Source organism: Carcharodon carcharias, chromosome 10 (genome assembly GCF_017639515.1).
Source record: "Carcharodon carcharias isolate sCarCar2 chromosome 10, sCarCar2.pri, whole genome shotgun sequence".
Taxonomy (NCBI): domain Eukaryota; kingdom Metazoa; phylum Chordata; class Chondrichthyes; order Lamniformes; family Lamnidae; genus Carcharodon; species Carcharodon carcharias.
Genome location: NC_054476.1, coordinates 166,184,133 through 166,209,390, shown reverse-complemented (window position 1 = coordinate 166,209,390; position 25,258 = coordinate 166,184,133). Strand labels below are relative to the sequence as shown.

The 25,258-nt window shown below is 39.9% G+C and overlaps 1 protein-coding gene across 1 annotated transcript in view; it reads right to left on the bottom strand.

The window, feature by feature from the left end:
* Positions 1-2,009: 2,009 nt before the first annotated feature.
* sdf2 (stromal cell-derived factor 2) overlaps positions 2,010-25,258 on the bottom strand; it is a 23,846-nt gene continuing 597 nt past the window's right edge. The window contains exons 2-3 of the mRNA XM_041197749.1: positions 23,618-23,814; positions 2,010-3,860 (exon numbers count right to left, since the gene is read on the bottom strand). Coding sequence (XP_041053683.1) covers positions 3,570-3,860; positions 23,618-23,814 — 488 coding nt within the window. The 3' untranslated portion in view covers positions 2,010-3,569. The remainder of the gene's footprint in view (positions 3,861-23,617; positions 23,815-25,258) is intronic.

The following is a 25,258-nucleotide window of genomic DNA, read 5'->3' as shown; positions in this document are numbered from 1 at the left end:
TAAACAGAGCAAATTTGCCTATTTAGGTTTTTTTCTGATCCTATTTTCAGTATCAAAAATGAACTGAGGACTTTGGTGTCTCTGTAGGGAAACTTCAAAACTGTCATTATGCCCAATCACATTAAAGCAATGCTCTTCATGAGAAGCTGTGAACAATTGTGTCTAGCTTAGAATATGAACAAAGGCATTTTTCAGTCCACATTAATTCCCAAAAGTATATTGCTTCACAGACCATAATCATAGAATGATACAGCACAAAAGGCCCATTGTGCCTCTTTGGTGGAGCTATCCAATTAGTTCCACTCCCTTCCTCCCCTTGCAATGTCCATCTGACATTGATAATGTTATACTAAATATCACAACGTCTTCTAACCATGACTTCACAAAGAGTTTTAGTTGTCATTCCTTCTCCATGCATAGACAGCAGGGAATCAGGACAGAGCTTACAAACAGAAATTCCTGCACATTCAGGTTGGTCAGCTGTGCATCACAAATTGTGGAAGCTGTAACCTGTAAGTTTATTTAGTCCTTTCACCAAAGGTTCGGGCAAGCTTGGTGAACTCCCAAGATTTGGGCCTCATCAGCTTGCAGCAAACACTGCTAGAGACAGAAATTACTATGGTGCAAGCAAGTTTAATAATTACGCAAATTATATATTTTTTCTTTAGGCTGCACTAAACTAGGAGGATAATTGGATCGAAGGATGCAGTTCAGCAAGCACGAAATTAGTTAAAGTGTGTAAGTGGATGGAACAGAGGCAAATACAATTATATACAGGCAAGAGCACTTTTATATAGGAAGAAAATAATTTAAGACTGAATCACGCATGAAAGTATGGATTTCATTTAGGTACCTATATACTCATCCATGAATAATGCAATGTCGTGCCAATGTTTCTTTTAAACCGCATTAGATCCTAGTCTAGCATCACAAAACTTCAAGAGGAAAGTGCCAAAAGGCATTGGTGTTATTGAATAAAAAATATTTGGCCAGTTCCCCTGATATCTTAATAAGTAAAGGTACAACTTGTCAATAAACCAGGTCTTAAGCTGGTCTTATCCTGTATTGCACCAAATTGGCCTAATCTCCACAAAATGGAACAAGAGAAATCACTGCAGTTGGAAAGTGTCCATATGCTGACATAGAGAAAGGGCAGTACTAGGCTTCACTGGGGTACAATTCATGCTCCACAACCAACAACGAATGAGCAATTCAGCAAAGTACCAGAGGGTTGCTGGTGCCCATGGAATTGCATCCTAAAAAGAAACAGCACATTCAGAAAAAAGAAAAATTGGGGATGGGGAACATATGTATGGTTTACTGAAAATTAAGCTTTATTTGTTTTTTTTTTGGGGGGGGGGGGTTGCGGGGTGGTCAGCAAGATGAGGTCATATGACTCAATTATTTGGGCAAACTTTTCAAAATTGAAACGATTGTTACCAGGTTATAAACATCACGACTATGAAGCATCTGAATAAGAGAGGAATTAAACATATAGAAAACAAAACATTGTAAAAAAAAATTAAGATAAACATTTTTAGAAGAATGTACCAAGTACAACATTTTTAAACTTAGCTTACATTTATTAAATCCCACACACGATCGATGCCGATTTCTGAACATGTGATTTATGGGAAAATTCACTCAGATGCCAACTAATCCTAATGAGAAACATGACATAATGTAGGGCTGGGAAGCTGCGTGAAGGAGACAGAGTTTTGCTGTTCTAAGTTCTCAGCCAATCTTTAGCATTCACTAGAACTGATCCATCATTGGCACAATACAAACAAAACCAACAGTTCTAAATTTCAGCTTTGATTTGTTTGTACTGAAGTAAGTTACCATCAAGTCAACTAAACACATAAATTCTAGCAGACGACAAAAGGCAAATTCTAAAAGAACAAAACACTGATAAATGAGAAAGATTGACATTTCAAATCTAAAATCTAATGAATGGGAACTAAGGCAATGTAGAAACTCCAAGGCGAAGTAGAAAAAAATAAGTCACCTTTTACAAAACTTCAGAGAGAATTTATTCCATGTAAGATAATGAAAAATGGATCAATTCTTATCATATGGCAAAAGTTTTACATTAAATGTTAAACTTTAACATTTGGACAATCTGTTTATAGTTAATGAATAGTATAATTAAAATTCAATGTACATCTGTATCCACATCTTAATTTAGGATAGTATTTTTAGGACTGACTGATCATACTGTAATATCAGAGGGATAAGTAAATTATTGATTATTCATCCATTACACAATCTTGATTTTCCATCACAATTCTGCTGCATCACAGTTGTAATAATTTCTCTCCTTTTCTTGTCCCAACGTATTGCAATGTTGACTTGTCACAATTTTATTAGATCACTTGCTAAGAGCACATATGCAAATTAGAAAAGGTGCACAGATAGATTAAAGAAATGATGGTTTATTTCTAGATATAAATTCCAGCAACCAAGAGTTCACATCAGGAATTTTTTTTTATATAAAAGGACCTTAAAAGTGTCAGGATTCTTGAAGAATGAAGCAAACAATGTTGTAAATAGTTTACTGAATAACATGCATTTCATGATGGGAAAGGTTGCCAAAGGAAAGATGTCCATTAAGGTGATCGTCTTTGGTTCTTAGCTTGGCACTCAAGGAAAACTATTAAGCTTGGTCTATCAATCACAAAACTAATGTTTTGTTTTGTTTTAAGACTGCCCTTTTCCATTCCAGCCCCAATTTTTCTCCTTTTACAAGTTAATTGCCACCATACATCTTCCTAGGGAAGTTGAATTTGGTAATTGTCTTAAATAAATTACTTTTCATTTAGTAAGGGTTTGGCCCATCAGCTTTCCTATTTCAAACTTGAAATGAGGCAACTTTCCTTTATATCCCAATCTATTTAGGCAAAGAATTGAAATCTTATTAAACTCAGCCAACCAAGAAAAGCAAGTTCATGATCTTCAGGGTATAAAGCAAGTCTAGTTTATTACTAGCCCCTTTCCATAGCCAATTTTTTTCAGTAATTCCATATTTCAATCAGTGACTCCACTTCACCTTTAAGAATTCAAATTTACTTTGAATTAAATTAGGGCTCAAAATATATGACAATCCCAGTATAATTAATACTTGTCATCTTGGACACTGCTTTTTAGTGGTCCAAATATTATAGCCTTGTATTGTTCTCATGGATTCATTTCTAATTTTGAATACTTACTTGGATATGTAGAATTGTTCCAGTCGATTTAAGTTCATTTATATTTAATGTATCCCAAATTTTGTTCTTACATTAGAAGTACAAATACAGTTCCAATGAACTGAAGTATTTTAAACTATTTCTGCATCCACCAGATGTTAAGGAGTAAGGCTTCACACAAAATACCCAGTGTTTGCCCTCAGGATCATCAATTTTTCAAAAACATGCCGTTAGAGTGCAAAGTTTTGTATGTTTACGTCATAGTACATCTAATACTGAAAAAGATTTTCCATATTTAAAAATGGATTAAGAGATTCAGATTTTGTTCAGGGTCTAATTGCAAACTAAACCACACAACAGTATTGACATTTTTTTTATTACTTATAGTTCAATATGTGCATCTACTCCAGCCCTTGACACGTCCATAGGTTTCATGAAGATACCTTCCATCACTTTCCAAGAATTGTACTGGTTTGAATACTGCATGCCATGAACTTCAAGTTGGCCATTTATTGGTCGCCCATACTGTTCTCCTGTAACAGAAAGCAGGACTTCTGTAGCAGTATGTTTAAACCTTACTGGATTTTTTCGTTCCCAGAATGTTCCACTACACACGACAGTCCAATTATCCAGGTTATCTCCTTCGCCATCTTCGCCAAATGCACTCACTTCCTTTTTTCAAAGAAAACATGAAAGAAAATGAATAAAACCACCATTAACCAAATATAAAGTCAAAAATTCAAATACAAAAGCTATAAATTACTGTGCAGTCTGAGTAACACCATCCATTTCCTATATAATCCTTAATTTTTGTGCTCAAAGTAGACAGTTTAATAAAGGTATGTTGTTGCTAGGACTGCTATTTGCAAATAAAGTAAGAAATAACACCAGGATACATGAGAAAATTAAATCAACTATAAGAGTCAGCATTAGTGGTGCAAAGTCTTAAACTCAAAACAAATGGGGTTGGGAGAGGGGAAGGTAAGTTATCAAAAAGGAACACGGCAAAAATGAACTGCTTAGTCTCTAGTTTCATTCCAACCTAGAGAAGGAATGTGAAAAAATATGCATCAACATAATGCTAGTTCCTGCGACTTAACCGATATTTGCAATTTAACAAACCACAATATGATAGAAACTAGGAGCAGGAGTAGGTCATTCAGCCCTTCAAGCCATTCAATATGATTATGGCTGATCGTCTATCTCAACGCCATACTCCTGCTCTCTCCCCATACCCCTTGATGTCTTGTGTCTAGAAATCTATTTCCTCCTTAAATATGTTCAGTGACTTGGCCTCCTCAACCCTCTATAGTAGAGAATTCTACAGGTTCACCACCCTCTGAGTGAAGAAATTTCTCCTTATCTCATTCCTGAATAGCCTACCCCATATCCTTAGACTGTGACCCCTGAAACATCCTCCCTGCATTCACTCTGTCCAGCCCTGTCAGAATTTTACACGTTTCAATGAGATCCCCTCTCATTCTTCTAAACTCCAATGAATACAAGCCTAGTCGACCCAATCTCTCCTCATATGACAATCCTGCCAGCCCAGGAATCAGTCTGGTGAACCTTCGCTGCACTCCCTCTATGGCAAGTATATCCTGAGGTAAGGAGACCAAAACTGCACACAATACTCCAGATGTGGTCTCACCAAGGCCCTGTACAGCTGCAGTAAGCCACCCTTGCTCTTACACTTGAATCCTCTTGCAATGAAGGCCAACATACCATTTGACTTTCTAACTGCTTGCTGCACCTGCATGCTTGCTTTCAGCAAGTGACTGGCTGGGAAGGACACCAACATTTCCCAATCTATCACCATTTAAATAGTACTCTGCTATTCTGTTTTTCTTATCCATGTTATACTGCATCTGCCATGTATTTGCCAAATCACTCAACTTGTCTAAATCACCTTGAAGTTTATTTACATCCTCCTCACTACTCACATTCCTAACTAGTCATCAGCAAACTTGGAAATATTACATTTGGTTCCCTCATCTAAATCATCGATATATATTGTGAATAGCTGGGGTCCAAGCACTGATTCCTGCAGTACCCCACTAGTCACTGACTGCCACTCCAAAAAAGACCCATTTATTCCTACTCTGTCTCCTATTTGTCAACCAATCCTCAGTCCATGCCAATATATTACCCCCAATCCCATGTGCTTTAATTTTACACACTAACCTCTTATGTGGGACTTCAACAAAAGCTTTTTGAAAATCCAAATACACCACATCCACTGGTTTCCCCTGATCTATTCTACTAGTTACGTCCTCAAAAAACTCCAGTGGGTTTGCCAAACATAATTACCCTTTCATAAATCCATGTTGACTTTATCTAATCCCACTGATATTTTTCTAAGTATCCTGTTATCACATCTTTTATAATAGGCTCTAGCAATTTCCCTACTACTGAGGTTAGGCTAACCAGTCTCCTGTAACAGAAAGCAGGACTTCTGTAGCAGTATTTTTAAACCTTACTGGATTACATTATACATGTAATGCCCGTTTTCTCCCTCCTTTTTTAAATAGTGGTGTTACATTTGCAACCCTCCAATCTGCCAGGACTGCTCCAGAATCTACAGGATTTTGGAAAATGAGAACCAATACATCCACTATTTCCATGGCTGCTTCCTTTAGTGCCCTGGAATGTAGATTATCAGGCCCAGTGGATTTATCAGCTTTCAGTCCCATTAATTTCTCAGCACTATTGTTTTACTAATGCTGATTTCCTTCAATTCCTCCTGCTCACGAGATGCTTAGTTCCCTAGAATTTCTGGGAAGCTGTGTCTTCTTCCATTAAAACAGAACTAAAGTAATTGTTTAATTGTTCTGACATTTCTTTGTTCTCCATTATAAATTCTCCCACTTTGGAATGTAAGGGAACCTACATTTGCCTTCACTAATCTTTTTCTTTTTACATGCTCAGAAACTTTTACAGTCCATTTTTATGCTTCTTGCAAGTTTACTCTCATACTCTATTTTTCCCCTCTTAATCAATCTCTTGGTCCTCCTTTGCTGAATTCCAAACTGTTCCGAATCGTTGGGCTTGCTATTTATCTAGCAACTTTTGTATGACTCCTCTTTGGATCTAATACCATCCTTAATTTCTTTTGTTAGCCATGATTGGGCCGCTTTACCTGTTGTGTTTTTGCATCACAGAGGAATGTATAACAGTTGCAATGCATGCAATCGTTTCTTAAATATTAGCCACTGCTTATCCACTCTCATGCCTTTTAATGAAGTTCCCCAGTCTATCGTAGCCAACTCACCCCTCATACCTTTGTAGTTTCCTTTGTTTAGATTTAGGATCCTCATCTCAGATTGGACTACCTCATTTTCCATCCTAATGAAGAATTTTATCACTCTTCCTTAAAGAACCCTGCACAACAAGATTAATTAACCCCTTCTCATTGCACAATACCAAATTTAGGATTGACTGTTCCCTAGTTGGTTCCTCAACATACTGGTCCGAAAAACCATTTTGTGTACATTCCAGGAATTCATCCACCACAGTATTATAGCTAATATGGTTTGCCCAGTCTATTTGCAGATAAAAGTCACCCATGATTTCTATAGCACCCTTGTTACATACATCCTGTTTATTGCCATCCCCTACCTTCCGACTGTTTGGAGGCCTACAGACAACTCCCACTAATGTTGTCCGCCCCTTGTTGCTTCTTAGCTCCACCCAAACTGATTCTACACCTACATTTAGAATATGAAAAATTGATTTTTTTAAAATAGTTTTGGGGAATATTGCGCTATTCTGTGAAAAGGCTGCGTGCATGCATGAGAGATTTAATTAAGATTGGCAGAGATCAATAGAAGACATGTTGCCTGGGGGTGTAAAACACGAAAAGGACGGAAGTATTAGGTTTGAGGTACAAGTGAATAGGTTAGATCTAACATCTGCATTTTTAGATAAGTGTTTGAATATCAAAGGGGAGTCAGAGGTAACAAGAGAAATGTTTGTATCTTGCAGGAGTTCCATAGGTAAATAGCCATAGATAAATAGAAGTGGGGTGTTATATTTTATTGATCCGAAAGCAAATACAAGATAAAAACATGAAAGATCTTACATTTGGAAGGATTTGAGTTTCAAAGAGGTGTGAAAACAATGGAACCTGGATTGAAAGGGGGTAAAAAGGTATTTTAGTGTTGAACTGGAGCTGAGAGATGCAGCAGCTGGAGCTGTGGCTGAGAGAGGATGCAGTATGAATCAATCATCCAATCTAGCCAGAAATGTCTTGGGTTGCAAAAAGCAGTTTTATTCTGAAGTTTGGATTTTCACAGCAGTGTAAGGGTGTTACTGGTCATGTGGTATGCCCTTATTGAAGCTACAGCAGTTTGCCTTGGGTAATATTACTGGATATTTTTCAAGTTAAACATCTATAAGGGAGTGCTGCCTGGCAAGTGTTTACCTGTGGGTCTGACCAAGTAGAGTGTTTTGGGGGAAATGCTTTGTAAAACTAAATTTAACTGTGTATCTGTAATCTTGTGTGCTTAAGTTTTGTTTTATTCTTAATAAAACTTTTACTTTTAATCTTTAAAATCCCAGAATTGTTACTGGATTTCTTAATGCTGAGATTATGCCCCCTTCTCATTTTCAAAATTCCAAAAAAAAGGAGGGCATGGCCCATAAGCCAAGTTTCCCTCTGGTATTTGGTTTGCACAGCAATTAACACCAGCTGTGGTCATAACATGTCAATGTCCTTTCTCACCATTGCAGTGATTTCATCCTTAACTAACAATGCCACCCCACCTCCTTTTCCTGTTTGCCTATCCTTCCTAAATGTTAAATTGGATATTCAGTTCCCAGTCTTGGTCACCCTGCAGCCATGTATTCACAATAATATCGTACCCACTCATATGTATTTGTACTATTAATTCATCTGCCTTATTGCAAATGCTCTATGCATTCAGATACAGTTCCTTTAGATTTGTCTTTTTAAACACTTTTTGTACTATGGTCCTATTTGCTGCTAGCCCTCATTTCCTCTACCTTCCACTCTTGTTTTCTACTTTTCTGTCTTTCATTTCTATCTTTGTTTCCCCCTCTTGTCTCCCAGCTCCGGTTCCCGTTCCTCTGCGATGCCAAAACCTTTTAAAGATTTTATACAGGCTCAGATCATAAACAGCCAGCTTAGAAAACTCAATTTTCCAACTTTTGTAAAACTTCACATACATGCTGTATCTTCAGTATTTACAGATCTACTTTAATCTTGTTTTATATTTCCACAACCAACTCGAGCAGCAATATGTGCACTGCTGTCATGTCATTGTGATATGTTCATCATTTTACCAGGATGAATTGCAAATTCCAGTTAAATATTTATCCTGTTCTGTTCAAATTATTTTCCTCCCTATTGCTACAACACTGGAAGAATGCACTTTGTTGAATGTTAACACTATTCGAAAGGTTATAAGGGAGATAGCCATGCTGCTCTGATGCTCCCCTCGCTCCCTCCCCAAACACCACCCACTCCACTTTCTGGTTCCCATGTTTCATTCGTAAAAGTTGAGGGGATGTTGCAAATAGAAGAGGCCATTTTATGTTGCAGCATATCCTTGAGTGGCATAAAAGAGTCCACTGTCAATCTTCTTTCAGACATTCTCTTGATAATTCTCTAAGTTTTTGTCACTGGAGAGCAACAATCAGCCTTTAATGTTTCAGCATAATCCCTGCTTGAGATTTTAAAAACATATATAATTTATAGCATGTGCAAAAAATGGAAAAAAGGCTTTTGTCCTGGGAATAATTTATTTGTTACTTCTCCAGCTTGGCATTATAATGAATTGTTCGCCTAGCCAATTTTCTTGTATTGAAGTTATAATTGTCCCAGAGCAAATACTATAACTCAATAGATTTTTCACCTTATTAAGTTGGAGTCAGTGTCTTACATACTCACTGTATAGTATTCTTTGGTATAGGTTAATTGTACTACAAGTGAAAAGTATCCCACTGGTGCTTTGCTCCATCGCAATTCAAGTAGCCAGGACATTTTAAAAAAGCAATAAACTTAACTATTAATTCAATTCCACCAATATAACATTTTTGATATGTACAACCATGTATTTATTGGCATGCTATGATCAGAGCTGATAGCAATTGCTCTGTTCAGAAATGCCTGAGCATAGTATACAGTAACTTTATGAAGGATGCCATTATGTACCGCTGCAATTCATATTAATTCAGCGCATAGTAGGCAAAATGGAGCTATAACGACTATTGGCGCAGCTAGTGCTGGCTTCAGGAAAGCAGCTCCTTGTTTCATGCTCATATACAGAACATTGACATTGGTTTGATGGCATTTACACCTAAATATTCATGTAGCGTGCTGCATTCTAAATGCTGAAATGAGTTTCAGCTAGAAAGTGGTCCTAGCCAGATGACACAAGAAAACACATTTAATTTACTGTACAGTAAAGCTGGAGATTTACTATAACTGGTACAAAATCATCACCAGGAGATGTTCTCATTCAACTAACCATAATCCACGTATACAAATAAACATCAAAAATGGAGCTAATAAAGGCCATCAGGCACATCCATACTCAATCTGTTAGATACTGTAGTCAGGTGCACTTTTCTCCCTAGTCGTTAATATTGGTAATTCTGAAGGAGACACCTACATCCCATAGAAAGAAGAAAAATAAGTCACTGTGGTAATGTTGGAACATGGGCAGCTAATTTGCACTCAGCAAACTCCCACAAACAACAATATGATAAAGACCAGATAATATGCCTTTTGTGAAAATGACTGAGGGATAAATGGCCAGGACAACAGGGATAACTACCCAGGTGCTCTCTGAAATGGTGCCAGGGATCTTTTACATCCACCCTAGCAGGCAGACGATGCAGCAGTTTAACACCTTATTTGAAAGCCTCTGACAGTGTAGTGCTCCTTCAGTATTAGAGTGTCAGCTCACTGGATTAAAAAAAATAATTTCAACAATTAAAATCTGAGGAAGTGAAACATCCTACCTGTAATAGTTAATTTTCAGTGCCAGAGGTCTTGATTGGCAGACATTAACACATACCACATTGTTAAAAGGATACTTAGACTGAAATGGAAAAGACTTAACTTTGTGATAAGTTTAGTTTCTATCAACCAAGTGATATAGCAGCTTCACTTGTTCCTATTGTTCAATGCAGGTCAATAGTGAGAGGCAGACTGCAGGATGCTGCTTTTGCAAAGCTAACATCCGAGTCACGCAAATCAGACACCAGCTTTTGGATATTGGCATTTGAAAAGACATATCGGGATTACCTAGGCTTGGCCAAGTTGTGGATATAATAGTTTAAAAGTACTTGCAGTTTGAAAAGATAAAATGAATATGACCTTCTGACAAGGGCAGGAAGTTAATGACTATGTCACAGTCATGTCACGATAAGCTGAGTCAGGATAAAATAAGTTGATGAATGGTCTATGAATTGTAAGCTGAATTACTTAACCTCAGGGTCAAACTATGATATGCAGATGACTAGGCACTGCAGTGAAACATCAGGACAGATAAGCAAATTTCATGTTTTGGAATGAACTGTGGACATCATTTGTGCTAAAGAACAGGTCATTCCGTGACTGTTTTACAAATCTGCAAACGCAGAGATGATGAACAGGTCATTCCATGTTTATGTTGTAAACTCATTTGTAATTAAGGATGTAATGAATTAATGTACAAGATAAGAACATTGTGAGTTAACGATGAGTTACCCCAAAGATGGTATATATAACCGACAGAAACTGTGTAACTTCAAATCGCCTTTTAGAGCACAAACAAAAGTTGCTGGAAAAATTCAGGTCTGACAGCATCTATGGAGAGAAAGGTAGAGTTAACGTTTTGCGTCCTTATGACTCTCTTTCAGAACTAAAGTAAAAATGTGGTGAAATATATACTGTTTAAGGCGGGGTGGGACAGGTGAAGCTGGAAAGAAGGCCAGCGATAGGTGAAGGCAAAGGAGAGATTGCAAAAGATGTCATAAACAAAAGGTCGAAGGGGTGTTGATGGTGGTGATACTGGCTAAAGAAGGTACTAATGGTGACATTAAGAATAAAAAGCAGAATGAGCAAGTGACAGATGGCCCTAGTGAGGGTGGGGTGGGGGAGGGGACAGTGTGAGAAAAAGATTGAAATAGGCTAAAAGGTGGGAATAAAACAATGAATGGAAATAAATTTAAACACTAATAATAATAATTGATGGGAAAATATATATATATATATAAAAATTAATATTTGAAAAAGTGGATCAAAAAGGGTTGAGGGTGGAGGAGAGAGTTAATGATCTGAAGTTGTTGAACTCAATGCTAAGTCCAGAAGGCTGTAAAGTGCCTAGTCAGAAGATGAGGTGCTGTTCCTCCAGTTTGCGCTAAGCTTCACTGGAACATTGCAGCAGGCCAAGGATGGGCATGTGGGCATAAGAGCAGGATGAGGTGTTGAAATGGCAAGTGACAGGAAGGTCTGGGTCATGCTTGCAGACAGACCTAAGGTGTTCCACAAAGCGGTCACCGAGTCTGTGTTTGATCTCTCCAATGTAAAGGAGACCGCATTTGCAGCAGCGAATGCAGTAGACCAAGTTGAGGGAAATGCAAGTGAAGTTTTTTTAATTATTAAAATTTATTTCCATTCATTGTTTTATCCCCACCTTTTAGCCTATTTCGATCTTTTCTCCCACACTGTCCTCTCCCCCCACCCCACCCCACCCCTAGGGTCAATCTGCCACTTGTTCATTCTGCTTTCTACTCTTAATGCCACCATTAGCACCTTCTTTAACCAGTATCATCACCCTTTCGACCTGTTTATGACATATTTTGCAATCTCTCCTTTGCCTCCACCTATCGCTGGCCTTCTATCCAGCTTCACCTGTCCCACTCCCCCCAACCCCCAAACATTACATATTTCACCACGTTTTTACTTCTCTTTAGTTCCGAAGAGTCAGAAAGACTCAAAACGTTAACTCTCTTTCTCTCCACAGATGCTGCCAGACCTGCTGAGTTTTTCCAGTAATTTTTGTTTTTGTTTCAGATTTCCAGCATCCGCAGTACTTTGCTTTTGCCTTCTAGAGCATTCTGAAAGGACACTTCCCGTGTGTGCACACTTGTACTAAATAAAATACTGCGGCTTGAATCTACCTACAGTCAAGCTCTGTGTCAAGTGTCTTTTTAGATACCCCAACGTGTTGTTTAGAACAGGCATCTGCTCCTCACCTGAAATTGCTGTAAGGTTTAATCAGTTGTGTACTTTTGATTTATAATATATGCTGCTAAAATATACTGAGATAATTACATTTTTTAAACATGTAACTTGCTAAAGACTGAAAAGAGTTAAGAATATCAAGTTAGGCTAAGCACTTTAAGCAGGGGTTGATTTGTTGTGTGGGTTCTTGAGATTTGCAGCGGGGGGTTGATTCTTGGGGGCTCCTTTTTCATTCTCACCAACTCCTTCATTAGGTGACGCAGTCACATAGTCACATTAACATCTCTATTTGTGTTGATTATTTGAGATTTCATTTTTTAGATAAGTAATTACCAAAGACGGTGTGTGTTTTCACTTGGAATCTATAATAACTGAACAAAAACATCTTCTTTATAAATGAATCTCCCTACTCCATTTCCAAAATGATATTTTTTTTACCCATTTGCAATTGCACAAACAAACTAGGATAGAGTTCAATTTTGTTTTCACACACTGTTTTGGCATTGACCTGGAAGGGATCAACCCTCAGTTGTTAAGACTTTATAATAACACTAGGAAACAATAAATGAAACCTTTTAACACTTTTTAAATAACATTTCAGCCTTAAGTTAGATAGAGAGAAATGAGGAAAAACTAAGCACGTTAGAGTCAGGCAAGGGATAGTGGAGGTCATCAAAAGAAGCTCAACGTACCAGGACATCACTCCTACAGATAAAATATCATAATCAACTGGAGACTTTATTAATATTTTTACAAACAAAAAACTTACCACCCTGGAAACTCAAGTGAGGGGAATAAAAATAAGATCAACTTTAAGCTGAGGTGAAGATGAAGTCATCAATATTTTAAAATATATGTATATAAACAGGGTTCATGCACCTTTAGTAAAATAAAGTTCCATGACTCTTCCATGTTGGTGAAGAAATTTTCAGTGGGTCTCATGTGAAAGATTGGCACAAGCTGGTCTGAGCTGTAGAGGTGCAACATCATTCCCTCCACAAGGTGCTTGTTCCTTTTATCTTGTTAACCTCATTCCAGCTCTGAAGAAAACACCCGAATCTCCCACCTGCACAACATCAAAAAATCTCTAACAGGCACCAACAAACACCTCTCTCCTCACATAGGGCAAGAAAGAAAGGAGGGACTGGGGAATCTGGCATGTCCTACTTGACCAATTACTGCAGTTATTCTGGCGGTGTCCAAAGCAGCCAATCAGCAGTGGCAGTGGGCATGATCAGGCAGGAGAACAAAAATTGTACTGGATTCCAGACATGCAAAGGAAAGCAAACAATTATGGAGTGATTAAGTGGGCATTGGAAGAACATTGGAAAAAGCCAGAATTCAGCCCAAAATCAGAAAAGCCTCATACCTGTCCTTACAAAATTCCATAACTTTCAATGACTTTGGGCATTTTTTTGGAAATTTGCATGACTTTTCCAGGTTGGTGGATCCTTCCACCAGCAGGGGTGAATTTCCTTTCATTGGTCATCCCGATGATTGAATTTTCCAGGGCTTTTTGGGGGCTTTCCAGAGTGAATTTGCATGCCGCTCCCACGTACTTTGAACCCTGCTTGCATTGTGTCATGTCTCAAGATGTAAAAACTCCAGCAGGGGTGGTGAGAGATCGCTGAGGGCATTGTCTGGTGTTGCTTTTGCAGACAAAGAGATATTAAAGCACCAAGCACAACTTCAGCACCATCCATAGAGAGATGTTAAAGCTGTGGGCTAAAGGCCAGGAAGCATCTAAAGTGGCAACCTTCTGCTGCCTTTTTGTATTATGAATTTTTATATGCAAACATGTAGCTTGTGTTAATTCTGTTGGCATAACTCTAAAATAAGTTGGCAATTCTAAATGTGCACTGTTTTCCTGAAATACTGCCTGTGTTGTTGAAGTTAAATATTTGTGGTCAAACTATAACAGGGGTAAGGGGGATGACAGGGCATGCCCAGACTGCACGAAGGTGACTGTACCTGGGTGATGTGTCAATGCTCTCTGACTGGTGGGCATTCCAAAGGATTGCATCATAACATGGTGAACAAATTGCTGAGTCTGAACCAAAGGGAGGATTAAAGAATCCACAGTGATGATCCAAGTAGCGCAGCTAGCAAAGAGACGAGAAGAAAAGAAAATCTCTAAGGTGAAGGCAACATCACCTGTGCTCTAGCAACACCAGGGCCAAGGACTGATTGTGGCTGTATACTATTACCTTTTGTGAAGTATTGTTTTAATTAGTTAATAAATCTTGCTTGATTCACACATCATACCTTATTGATTGAGATCTCGTCTGAAAACCTACAATAAACTATTTGAGCTTAAATCTCAGGGAGCATCATTAGCCTCATCATTATTTTGAGGCTAAGGTTTACTGTGATTGAACAAGTGGAAATGGTTCCAAAAAAAAAAAAATCATTTTGTAAATGTACAAGCTGCCATGGCACAAGAAGTCTCTTTACACACTAAAGTACCCGTACCACCACTTAGTTTCCCATTTCCTGACTTGCATTCTGTAACCTTTTCCACGTATTGTCACAGGAATTGGAACACTTCTACATTCTGATCTCTGGAGGGCATGCATTTATCTGATATATTGCTCTAGTTTCATCTTAATATCGCTTGGAGTTAAGAAAATTTAGCCAACAAATCAGTTTTTCCAGCATCCACTGAGGTGCCATTTGAAATATCAGTGCAATAGATATCACGTAAAGGCACCTGATCCAGTGTTAATCCATATATACTGAAGGTCTTGGTGTTGTGCTGAGTTACCGAATCTCTGCCAGCAATACAGTTACAGCTCTATATGCAACATCCCTGGCTTAGAGAATGAAAAATAGAAATTGAGGGTTGGGGGCAGCCAACACTCCTGACCACTAGTTTAGAACTCGTGGAAAGCACATGTATTTGAAGTTGAAGATAGCATTGAGCTTTACTGTAGTTCCCACCAGGGTATAATAGCCCTGAGAAAGTTACTATATAGGCAAACATGAACATCCATTACTTAGACAAAGTATTAAAGTTTCATCAGCACTTAAAGGTGATAAAGTTTAATCCTGTCAGAGAATCTTGCCCTAATGCCTCGGAAAACTGTGAGCAGACAACCCTGAACCCCAGATATGCACAGCCAGGGAGCAAGCTCCCTACCAGAATAGCAAACCTGTACTTTCTTAAATTAAGATCTGTGTTAGTAACACAAGCATTTTAACTTATCTCCCAAGTTTAAGTGAGTGAACTGAAAATTTATAAACTGAAAATATATTCAAATTACTTTATTTTTGCCTTTTAGGTATCACAGGTTATTTTAAATAAGTGCTAGAATTTGACTTACTAACTTCTCCAAAAATCAAACTCGACTCTAAAGGAAAGTAAACGAGTAAAGCTGACCAAAATTGAAACTGCGTTTCATTGTTATTTCCATCTAAGGGCAAATTCTCTATTAAATAGATAAAAGATTATCGGTAACCCTACATTGAGCGGGAGTAGAAAATTCTCCAAGTGTCAGCATATTTTTCTAGCTGCCATCAGTAAATTGAGTGCGCAATCAAAATTTTGACGCTATAAACAAATTGCCATCAACTTACTTTCCTCTGTGCTTTAAGAACTGTTACTTTAGTCACCCCATGGCTATTTTGAGCTCATTGTGCTGACAATAGAAATAGCTACAGGCTTGCAATAAGCTTGCTTTCAGTCAGTGAATGCAGTGGCAACCACATGAACACTTAACAAATGATTGTTTTGGTTTGACACCCTGACAAATATCAACCCTATTATAAAAGCCTTTTGCTCATCAATTCTATGTGATCAATGAGATTCACTATCTGCAATATTGGCAGATTAAAACATTTGTACCTCATAGAATGAGGCATTTTTCTTTTTAACATTAATGGAAGTTCAGATTAACTGCACACCAAGATATCCTCTAGGCATGGGATCGTCACAATTTAAGAGCTTTGGGAGCTGATTGCGACTAGTGTGAAACCTCACCCGTGAGGATTGAGGCTAAACTAATCCAAAAATAATTAAGTTCATGTTAATGTAAATTCAAGGTAATTCATCACTGCTTCCAAAGCATTAGATGGAAACTTTCCTCAAGGGTTCCATAGAAACATTTTAAAATGTTAAGCAAAATGAAGAAAAACTTAGCGCCGCGAACCTTGTACCGTTTTAACAATTCGTTCAAGGTCAAGGTACAGGTTTGGAGTAAAAATACATTAAGTGCTTCGCTCATTAACAATGCTCATGTTGCTATACATTACCAAATGGAATTTCAATCTCTGGGTTCTCAGTTTTCAACCAGAAAATGTTTTAAAGAAATTAAGTTGAACACCACATAATTAAACAGTGCTCCATTCTTCAGCATTTGGATTATAGAGCACGAGAGTAAACATGAAGGAAAGAAAAAAGAACTTTTATAATACATTTTGGTTCTCGGGACATGTCAAAATGTTTCACAGCCAATTAATTAATTTTGAAGTGGGATCACTGCTGCCTTGAAGACAAAGTGACAGCCAATTCATGCACAGCTCAGTCCCAAAACAGCATTGAGATTTATATCCAAAAACGTATTTTGGTGATGTCGGCTGAGGGATGAAAATTGGCCAGGGCACTGGGGTGGGAGTGCTGGTGGGGAGTCAGGGGTGGAAGTGGTGGTGGAGTGGGGGGTAGTGAGGGGAAGTCAGGGAGGGTGGAAGCCCTGTGCAGGTGCTAGGCTGTACAACAGGAGGCAAGTGGGTAGGTCAGGCTGCAGAAGAGGTGGTGAGCAGGGGAGGCGTCCAGCAGGTGGTTGATAGAGTTTGGGTTTTTCAGCCAAAAGTCAGGGGTCAACTATTACTCAAGAACAGTTGGTAATCAGTGCTTTTTTTGGGAAAATATGATTAGTTGCTTACCCTTTTCAACTACATCAGTGTTTCTGGATATCTGATGTGGCACTAGATTCAAACTAATGTTGTAAACTAATGCAGTGATCACTAGATCTTGCAGGCAAGTTTTTTGAGTTCAAAAACACACACTATCGCTTCACTGCTAACCGCAAAATCTGAACCCTTGTATTTTGCCATATGCAGAGTTCACAACACAAATTAAAACCAAGACAAAAGCAAAATAATGCGGATGCTGGAAATCTGAAACAAAAACAAAAATAGCTGGAAAACCTCAGCAGGTCTGACAGCATCTGCGGAGAGGAAGACAGAGTTAACTTTTCGAGTCCGTATGACTCTCCATCAGAAATGTCAGACCTGCTGAGGTTTTCCAGCTATTTGTTTTTGTTACAAATTAAAGCCAGCCTGGTTCTGAAGATTAAATATACTTTTTTTTTAAACGTACTTTGTGACAATATGAGAGATAGCAGTTAGCATAAAGTGGACCTAGTATCTTGAAGGAGAAAAACAGTCATACAGAAGTCAAGAGTGCTGACCTCATCGGAAAAGTGGTCATCTTTCAGCTTAGAAAAGATTATATCAAGACTCTAATTCCAAAATGAATTTATGATGAATCAGATAGCTAGTCAGTGGATTGCAACTAGATTGTAACATCTGCTAACCATACTAGCCTAATGTAACCCACAAAACTTTCTAACACATTGGTGAAGTTTACTAAAGGTATCAAGATTGAAGACTTTCAGGAGGGGTTGGTGCTTCATCTTTATGAAATAAAACAGTATTACGGAAATTTGCTTGCCTTATCTACAAATTCCAGGATGTCTCATGCTTAAAGTTGGCCCTGAATATGAAACATTTGTTTTTCAAAAGCAAAATTTTACTTTCAGTATACACCATAAATAAGTGATAAAAGGCTGGAAACATTCTACACTCTTCCCATTCCTTCAAGATTACCAGTTCAAAAGCAATGCACACCAAATCTAAGTTCCTTGGGGTGCTTTGCTTGTGATAACCTGAAATATTTAAGATAGGTAGTGGTGATGTCGGTACATGGGTAGATAATAGAAGATAGGGATTTGTTCATGTCTATTGCCTGTAGGGCTTAATTTTGGCACAGCGCCACTTGGTGGCAGAAATTGAATTCTCAGAAAATAAGCAAAGGCCAGCAGCTACGAGCCAGAACCTCGAAATGAGAAGATAAAACGCTGAGTCATGAGTTATAATTAATCTCATTGGTACAGATATTCATCATGTCACACTGGAATCAAAATATCCTATTAAAAACCATGTACCTAAAATGTAATTAAATTTATGCTTTTGTAACATCTGCGCTATGCAGAGCAACAAAAAATCAGGTCATATTTTCTGCTCATCACTAACAAGAGGTACTCATTTTGTTGGAAGGAAATTCTAAGCCACAGAGAATCAAAATCAAATCAAAAATCCTGAGAAATTCCTTATTTTCAATAACTTCAAAGAGGAAAGAGAATCAAACCTAAACCGGCGCACAAACTCCCCAAAGGGCAAGGTTTTATAGTATTGAAAAGCAAATTGCTTATCTTTATTGCAGGAGTATTTTTGTAAATGCCAGTAGTTAAGAATGCCCCAGATACATAGTCAGGAATGTCAGTTGCAGCCTTTAACTTTCTTCAATCAAATGTCACATGCAAATTTGTCTTCAGTTGGCCTGAGTTTGACAACAATGTGTACTTACATAGTATTGGGATATTGTATTATGGCAATAACACCAAGGCAAAATTAAACAGGTACACTGTATAACTGCAAGTTACAAACATAGGAAAAGGAGTATGCCGTTTACTTCCTCAAGCCTGTTCCACAAATCAACGAGATCATGGCTGATCTGCAGCCTAACTCTGCATACCTACTTTTGTCCCATATCCCTTCGTACTTTTGGTTAACAAAAACATCAAGTTTAAAAATGATTGACCTAGCATCAAGTGCCTTTTGTGGAACAGCGTTCCAAACTTTTCCTACCGTCCACATGTAGAAATGTTTCCTAATTTCATTCCTGAAAGTTCTGGCTCTAATTTTTGAACTATGCCCCCCTAGTCATAGACTCCCAACCAAAGTAAAACAGGTTCTCACTCTTTACCCTGTTTCCCTTAATTTTCCCTTGAAAATTTTGATTAAGTCGGTTAACCAGTTTTAACCTTAACCAGTTTTTAGTGTTTTATGCATTGGCCATTAAATCAAATGATTTAATAAATTAATAGTTAGCATGTCGCAGTGTTGACAATGACAATGACAATGACTAACAAGAATCCACTCCCCTCAAACAACTGAACTTTCATCATCTGCATTTTATAAAAACGTGCCTCAACAAAATGAAGAACACGATTTATGGCTCAAGGGTGCCCCCTCTTGAAAGACTAGTATATATTCAGACAATCAAAATAAATTGTTAAATCATGATTTATATTGCAAACGATAGAATCAAATCACACATTTACTGAAATCCAACAGGGAATGTGCATGTCATTAATTCTGGAATTCAAATTAGTTCCAGCTTTAACTATAAATAACTTTTAGGTAAATATTATGATCCAACAAATGCAGCATTAAAAGAATAAAAAGCAAAATCTTTTGGACAGCTTCACTCAATGTCCACATGACTGCTCTCAATAAGCAACCAGACTAGTGTTGTGGGTATAAATGTTAATCTATATATATATGCAATTTTTATGATCATGTAATATCATGAAATTCTGCATCAATACCCACAGAAAGCACTGCAGACACGCTCATCTTGCACAGAACAAACCTGTAGAAGCCAAAATATACACAAGTCTCAGTGTTGGTGATCATGCCAACCATCAGTGATTGTTAAAATCCCATCTTGTTCACTAACATTCTTTTAGAGGAGGAAATATCTGTACCCAGTCTGGCCTACATATGATTCCAGATTCACAGTAATCTGGTTGTCTCTTTACTGCTCTCTGACATTCATGAGGTGTGACCATTGCTGGCTTGGCCAGCATTTATTGCCCATCCTTAACTGCCCTTGAGGTGATGGTGCTGAGCTGCCGTCTTGAACTGCTGGAGTCCACAGTGCTATTAAGAAGGGAGTTCCAGGATTTTGACCCAGCGACAGACAGTGAAGGAATGGCAATATATTTCCAAGTCAGGATGGTGAGTGGCTTGGAGGGGAACTTCCAGGTGGTGGTGTTCCCATCTAGCTGCTGCCCTAGTTCTTCTAGATAGTAGTGGCCGTGGGTTTGGAAGGCGCTGTTAAAGAAGCCTTGGTGAATTCCTACAGTGCAACTTGTAGATGGTAGGCACTGCTGCTACTGTGCGTTGGTGGAGGAGGGAATGAATGTTTGCAGATGTGGTGCCAATCAAGCGGGCTGCTTTGTCCTGGATGGTGTCAAGCGTCGAGTGTTATGGGAGCGGCATCATCCAAGCCAGTGGGGAGTATTCCATCACAGTCCTGACTAGTACTTGCAGATGGTGTACAGGCTTTGGGGAGTCAGTAGGTGGGTTATTCGTCGCATGATTCCTAGCCTCTGACTTGCTCTTGTAGCCACAGTATTTATATGGCCAGTCCTGTTCAGTTTCTGGTCAATGGTAGCCCCCAGGATGTTGATAGTGGGGGATTGAGTGATGGTAATGCAATTTAACATCAAGGGGCGAGGCTGGACTCTCTCTTGTTAGAGATGGTCATTGCCTGACTCTTGTGTGGTACGAATGTTACTTGCCACTTGTCAGCCCAAACCTGGATATTGTCCAGGTCTTGCTGCATTTGGACATAGACTGCTTCAGTATCTGAGGAGTCGCGAATGGTGAACATTGTGCAATCGTCAGCGAACATCCCCACTTCTGACCTTATGATGGAAGAAAGGTCATTGATGAAGCAGCTGAAGATGGTTGAGCCGAGGGCACTACCCTGAGGAGCTCCTGCAATGATGTCCTGGAGCTGAGGTGATTGACCTCCAACAACCACAACCATCTTCCTTTGTGCTAAGTATGACTCCAACCAGCGGAGAGTTTCCCCCTGATTCCCATTGACTCCAGTTTTGCCAGGGCTCCTTGATGCCACACTCGGTCAAATGCAGCCTTGATGTCAAAGGCAGTCAGTCTCAACTCGGGAGTTCAGCTCTTTTGTCCATGTTTGAACCAGGGCTGTAAGAGGTCAGGAGCCAAGTGGCCCTGGCAGAACCCAAACTCGGCATCAGTAAAATGGCTTTGCAAACCACTAAGTTCAAGGATCTGCAATTCAATTAGAGATGGGCAACAAATGCTTACCTTGCCACTGATGCACATATCCCATGAAAGATGGGATAAAAAAAAAATACACAACAGGCTTTCTCCAGCATTACTAACAAAACGTAACTGCTATATTGATTATAGTGCCAGAAGGTGACAGTAAGAAAATGAGGTCATTACTTCATATTTTAACCTGTACTTAATCCAATAACACTGGAGGTAAACCATTTTCAAAAACGTAAAACTTAACCAATTAGATTAAGTGTCAAGAAAGAAATAGAATAAGCTTTCCAGCTCTGCCCCATCCATTGGACAACCAGGTAATGGGAATAGGAGGCAGCCAAATCATCGCAGCCCTGGACATCACTGCAACAGGCCCTCAGGAAAGCATCCTCAGTGTAACCATCTTCAGCTGTTTGAATTATCATCCCTGTCAGAAAAGCAAGAGTTGGGCTACGCACTGAATTTCAGAATGTTCAGTTCCATACTGGCAATGGCATTGTAGTATTGTCATTGGACTAGTAATCCAGAGATCCAAGTTAATGCTCCGGAGACCTGGGTTCAAATCTCGCCACAGCAGATGGTGGAATTTGAATTCAATAAAAAATCTCATGGTGATATGGTTCACTGATGACCTTTAGGGAAGGAAATCTGCCATCCTTACCTGATCTGGCCTACATGCAACTCTAGATCCACAGCAATGTGGTTGACTCTTAAAGGCCTCTGATATGGCCCTAGTAAGCCACTCAGTTGTATCAAACTGCTACAAGTTCTCAAAAAAGGAATGAAATCGGACGGATCACCCAGCACCGACCAGACACTGGAAACGACAATGGCAAACTCAGCCCTAACATCTGGAGGCTAGTGCCAAAATTGGGTCAGATGTCTCACAGACTAAGCAAGCAACAGCCTGGCATAGTCATCTGAAGAATATCTTACAGATAACGTCCACCGACAGGACAGACCCAGCAGAGGTGACGGCACAGTCGGGAGGGAGTTGCCCTGGGAGTCCTCAACATCGACTCCGGACGTGGGCAAGGAATCCTCCTCCTGATTACCACATACCGCCCTCCCTCAGCTGATGAATCAGTACCCGTCATGCTGAACAGCACTTGGAGGAAGCACTGAGGGTGGCAAGGGGGCAGAATATTTAACAGTGGCTCGGTAGCACCACTACTGGCCGAGTCCTCAAGAACATAGCCTCTAGACTGCAACTGGTGGTGAGGGAACCAACAAGAGGGAAAAACATACTTGACCTCAGCCTCACCAATCTGCCTGCCACAAACACAGCTGTCCATGACTGTATTGGTAGGCTTGACCACCGCACAATCGTTCTGGAGACGAAGTCCCACCTGCACACTGAGGATACCCTCCATCGTGCTGTGTGGCACTACCACTGTGCTAAATGGGATAGATTTCGAACAGATCTAGCAACTCAAGATTGGACCAATCCAAGAGGGTCAGCAGCAGCAGAATTATACTTGAACACAATCTGTAATCTCTTGGCCTGGCATATCCCCCACTCTACCAGTACCATCAAGCTGGGGATCAACCCTGGTTCAATGAAGAGTGCAGGAGGGCATGCCAGGAGCAGCACCAGGCATACCTAAAAATGAGGTGTCAACCAGGTGAAGCTATAATGCAGGACTACTTGCATGCCAAGCAGCATAGGCAGCAATTGACAGATAGAGCTAAGCGATCCCACAACCAACTAATCAGATCTATGCTCTGCGGTCCTGCCACATCCGTGAATGGTGGTGGACAATTAAACAACTCAGTGGAGGAGGAGGCTCCACAAATATCCCCATCCTCAATGATGGGGGAGCCCAGCACATCAATGGAGTAGATAAGGCTGAAGCATTTGTTACAATTTTCAGCCATAAGTGCCAATTGGATGATCCATCTAGGCCTCCTCCGGAGGTCCCCAGCACCACAGATGCCAGTCTTCAGCCAATTCTATTCATTCCACATGATATCAAGAAACGGCTCAAAGAACTGAATGCTGCAAAGGTCATGGGCCCTGACAATAACAGATTCTTGAACTATTAATTTAGGATGACTTGCAATTTTTAATAGGTCATACATAGAGGACATAGATACTGAAAATATGTCTCAATTACCAACTCAGTCAACTCACCTGGTTTCCTGATAATGGTGATGTAAAGTGATGGCTGTGTAAGTTACGACCTGTGTTGATATGGGTCAATCGAATAGTCTCACCACATTTTACTGGATTTCCACGCTGGCACACAATATCACTTTGCCCACGTATCCTCCAGTAACTATTGCTGTCATCTGCTTCAGTCACGCCAGTCACAGACTGCTGACCGCTTCCTAAAGCAGAGTGCCAATAAATGAGCTGGTCACATAAAGTCCTCCAAGGGATAAAAAACACCATGGTCTTTGATGACTGAAGTAGCATTTGAAACCTACAGTCAAAACTATCAAGATCCTAAAAGAAAAGTATGCTACAAATATGCAAATTAGAGAATTCTTGACATTATGGTTAATAAAATATCTTGTTTCCTTTAACTCACCTTGTACTGCACATTGCCAATAATACTTTGCACAGTTCAGGACAAGAGGTATAATAAACTTGACAAGTGGCATAGAATTAGATACCTAGAAAACCAAGTAGGAGCTTGACAAACTTCAAAATGAATAGGCCAGAGGATGGCATTCACTTTTTAAGGCCTATTGTAAAGTAAATCAGAGCCAATGGGAACTAGCCTTGAACAACTAATTTCAGACGAGTGAACCGACAGCAGTTTCACTTTGGTGAACTACAATTTTATGATTTCACATAAAAAATAGTCAGATGCTCCTTAGGATGTGCCATCAAACCAGGTCAGTTGTGCGCAAGTTCAAATTGATGGGGCAATTCTACTCCACACAAAATATCAAATTGAAATGGACTTCCAAATATAGGAATGGAAGCAATTAAGACACCCTAATGATTACATCAGCTCAGATGGGCCAAATATTCTTCTTCAATCCTCAGAGTGAGATTGAGCATGGACTCACAGCATCAGAACTCATGCTGACTGTTATAGGCAGCTTAAGGGTCTAGGGCTTCTGTGAGCACATTTATTTTAAGTAACATTCATTTTTTAATCACAACTGCTGTGCATTCAGTTTCGCTTGAGGTTTATATCACCCCTTATTAGAGATTTAAGCTTCACAGTGCAGCAGTTACCAATTTATAAAGTATCTGTTTACTTGCACTCCTAATGTATTCCAGGGATCAGGAATATTAACTCCATTACAATGGGGTAAAGAGGAGAGGGTGGGGGTGGGGAAGAGGAGAGGGTGGGGGTGGGGAAGAGGAGAGGGTGGGGGTGGGGAAGAGGAGAGGGTGGGGGTGGGGAAGAGGAGAGGGTGGGGGTGGGGGGAAGGGGGGAAATTGGGGAAGGGGGGAAAGTGGGGAGGGTGGGGGGGGGGAAGTGGGGAGGGGGGGGGGGGAAGTGGGGAGGGTGGGAGGGGGGGAAGAGAGGAGAGGGTGGGAGGGGGGGGGGAGGAGAGGGTGGGGAAGAGGAGGGTGGGGGGTGGGAAAGACGAGAGGTTGGGGGGGGGGAAAGAGGAGAGGTTGGGGGGGGGAAAGAGGAGAGGTTGGGGGGGAGAAAGAGGAGAGGGTGGGGGGGGGAAGAGAGGGTGGGGGGGGAAGAGGAGAGGGTGGGGGGGGGAAGAGGAGTGGGGGGGGGGGGGGGAAGAGGAGAGGGTGGGGGGGGGGGAAGAGGAGAGGGTGGGGGGGGGGAAGAGGAGAGGGTGGGGGGGGGGG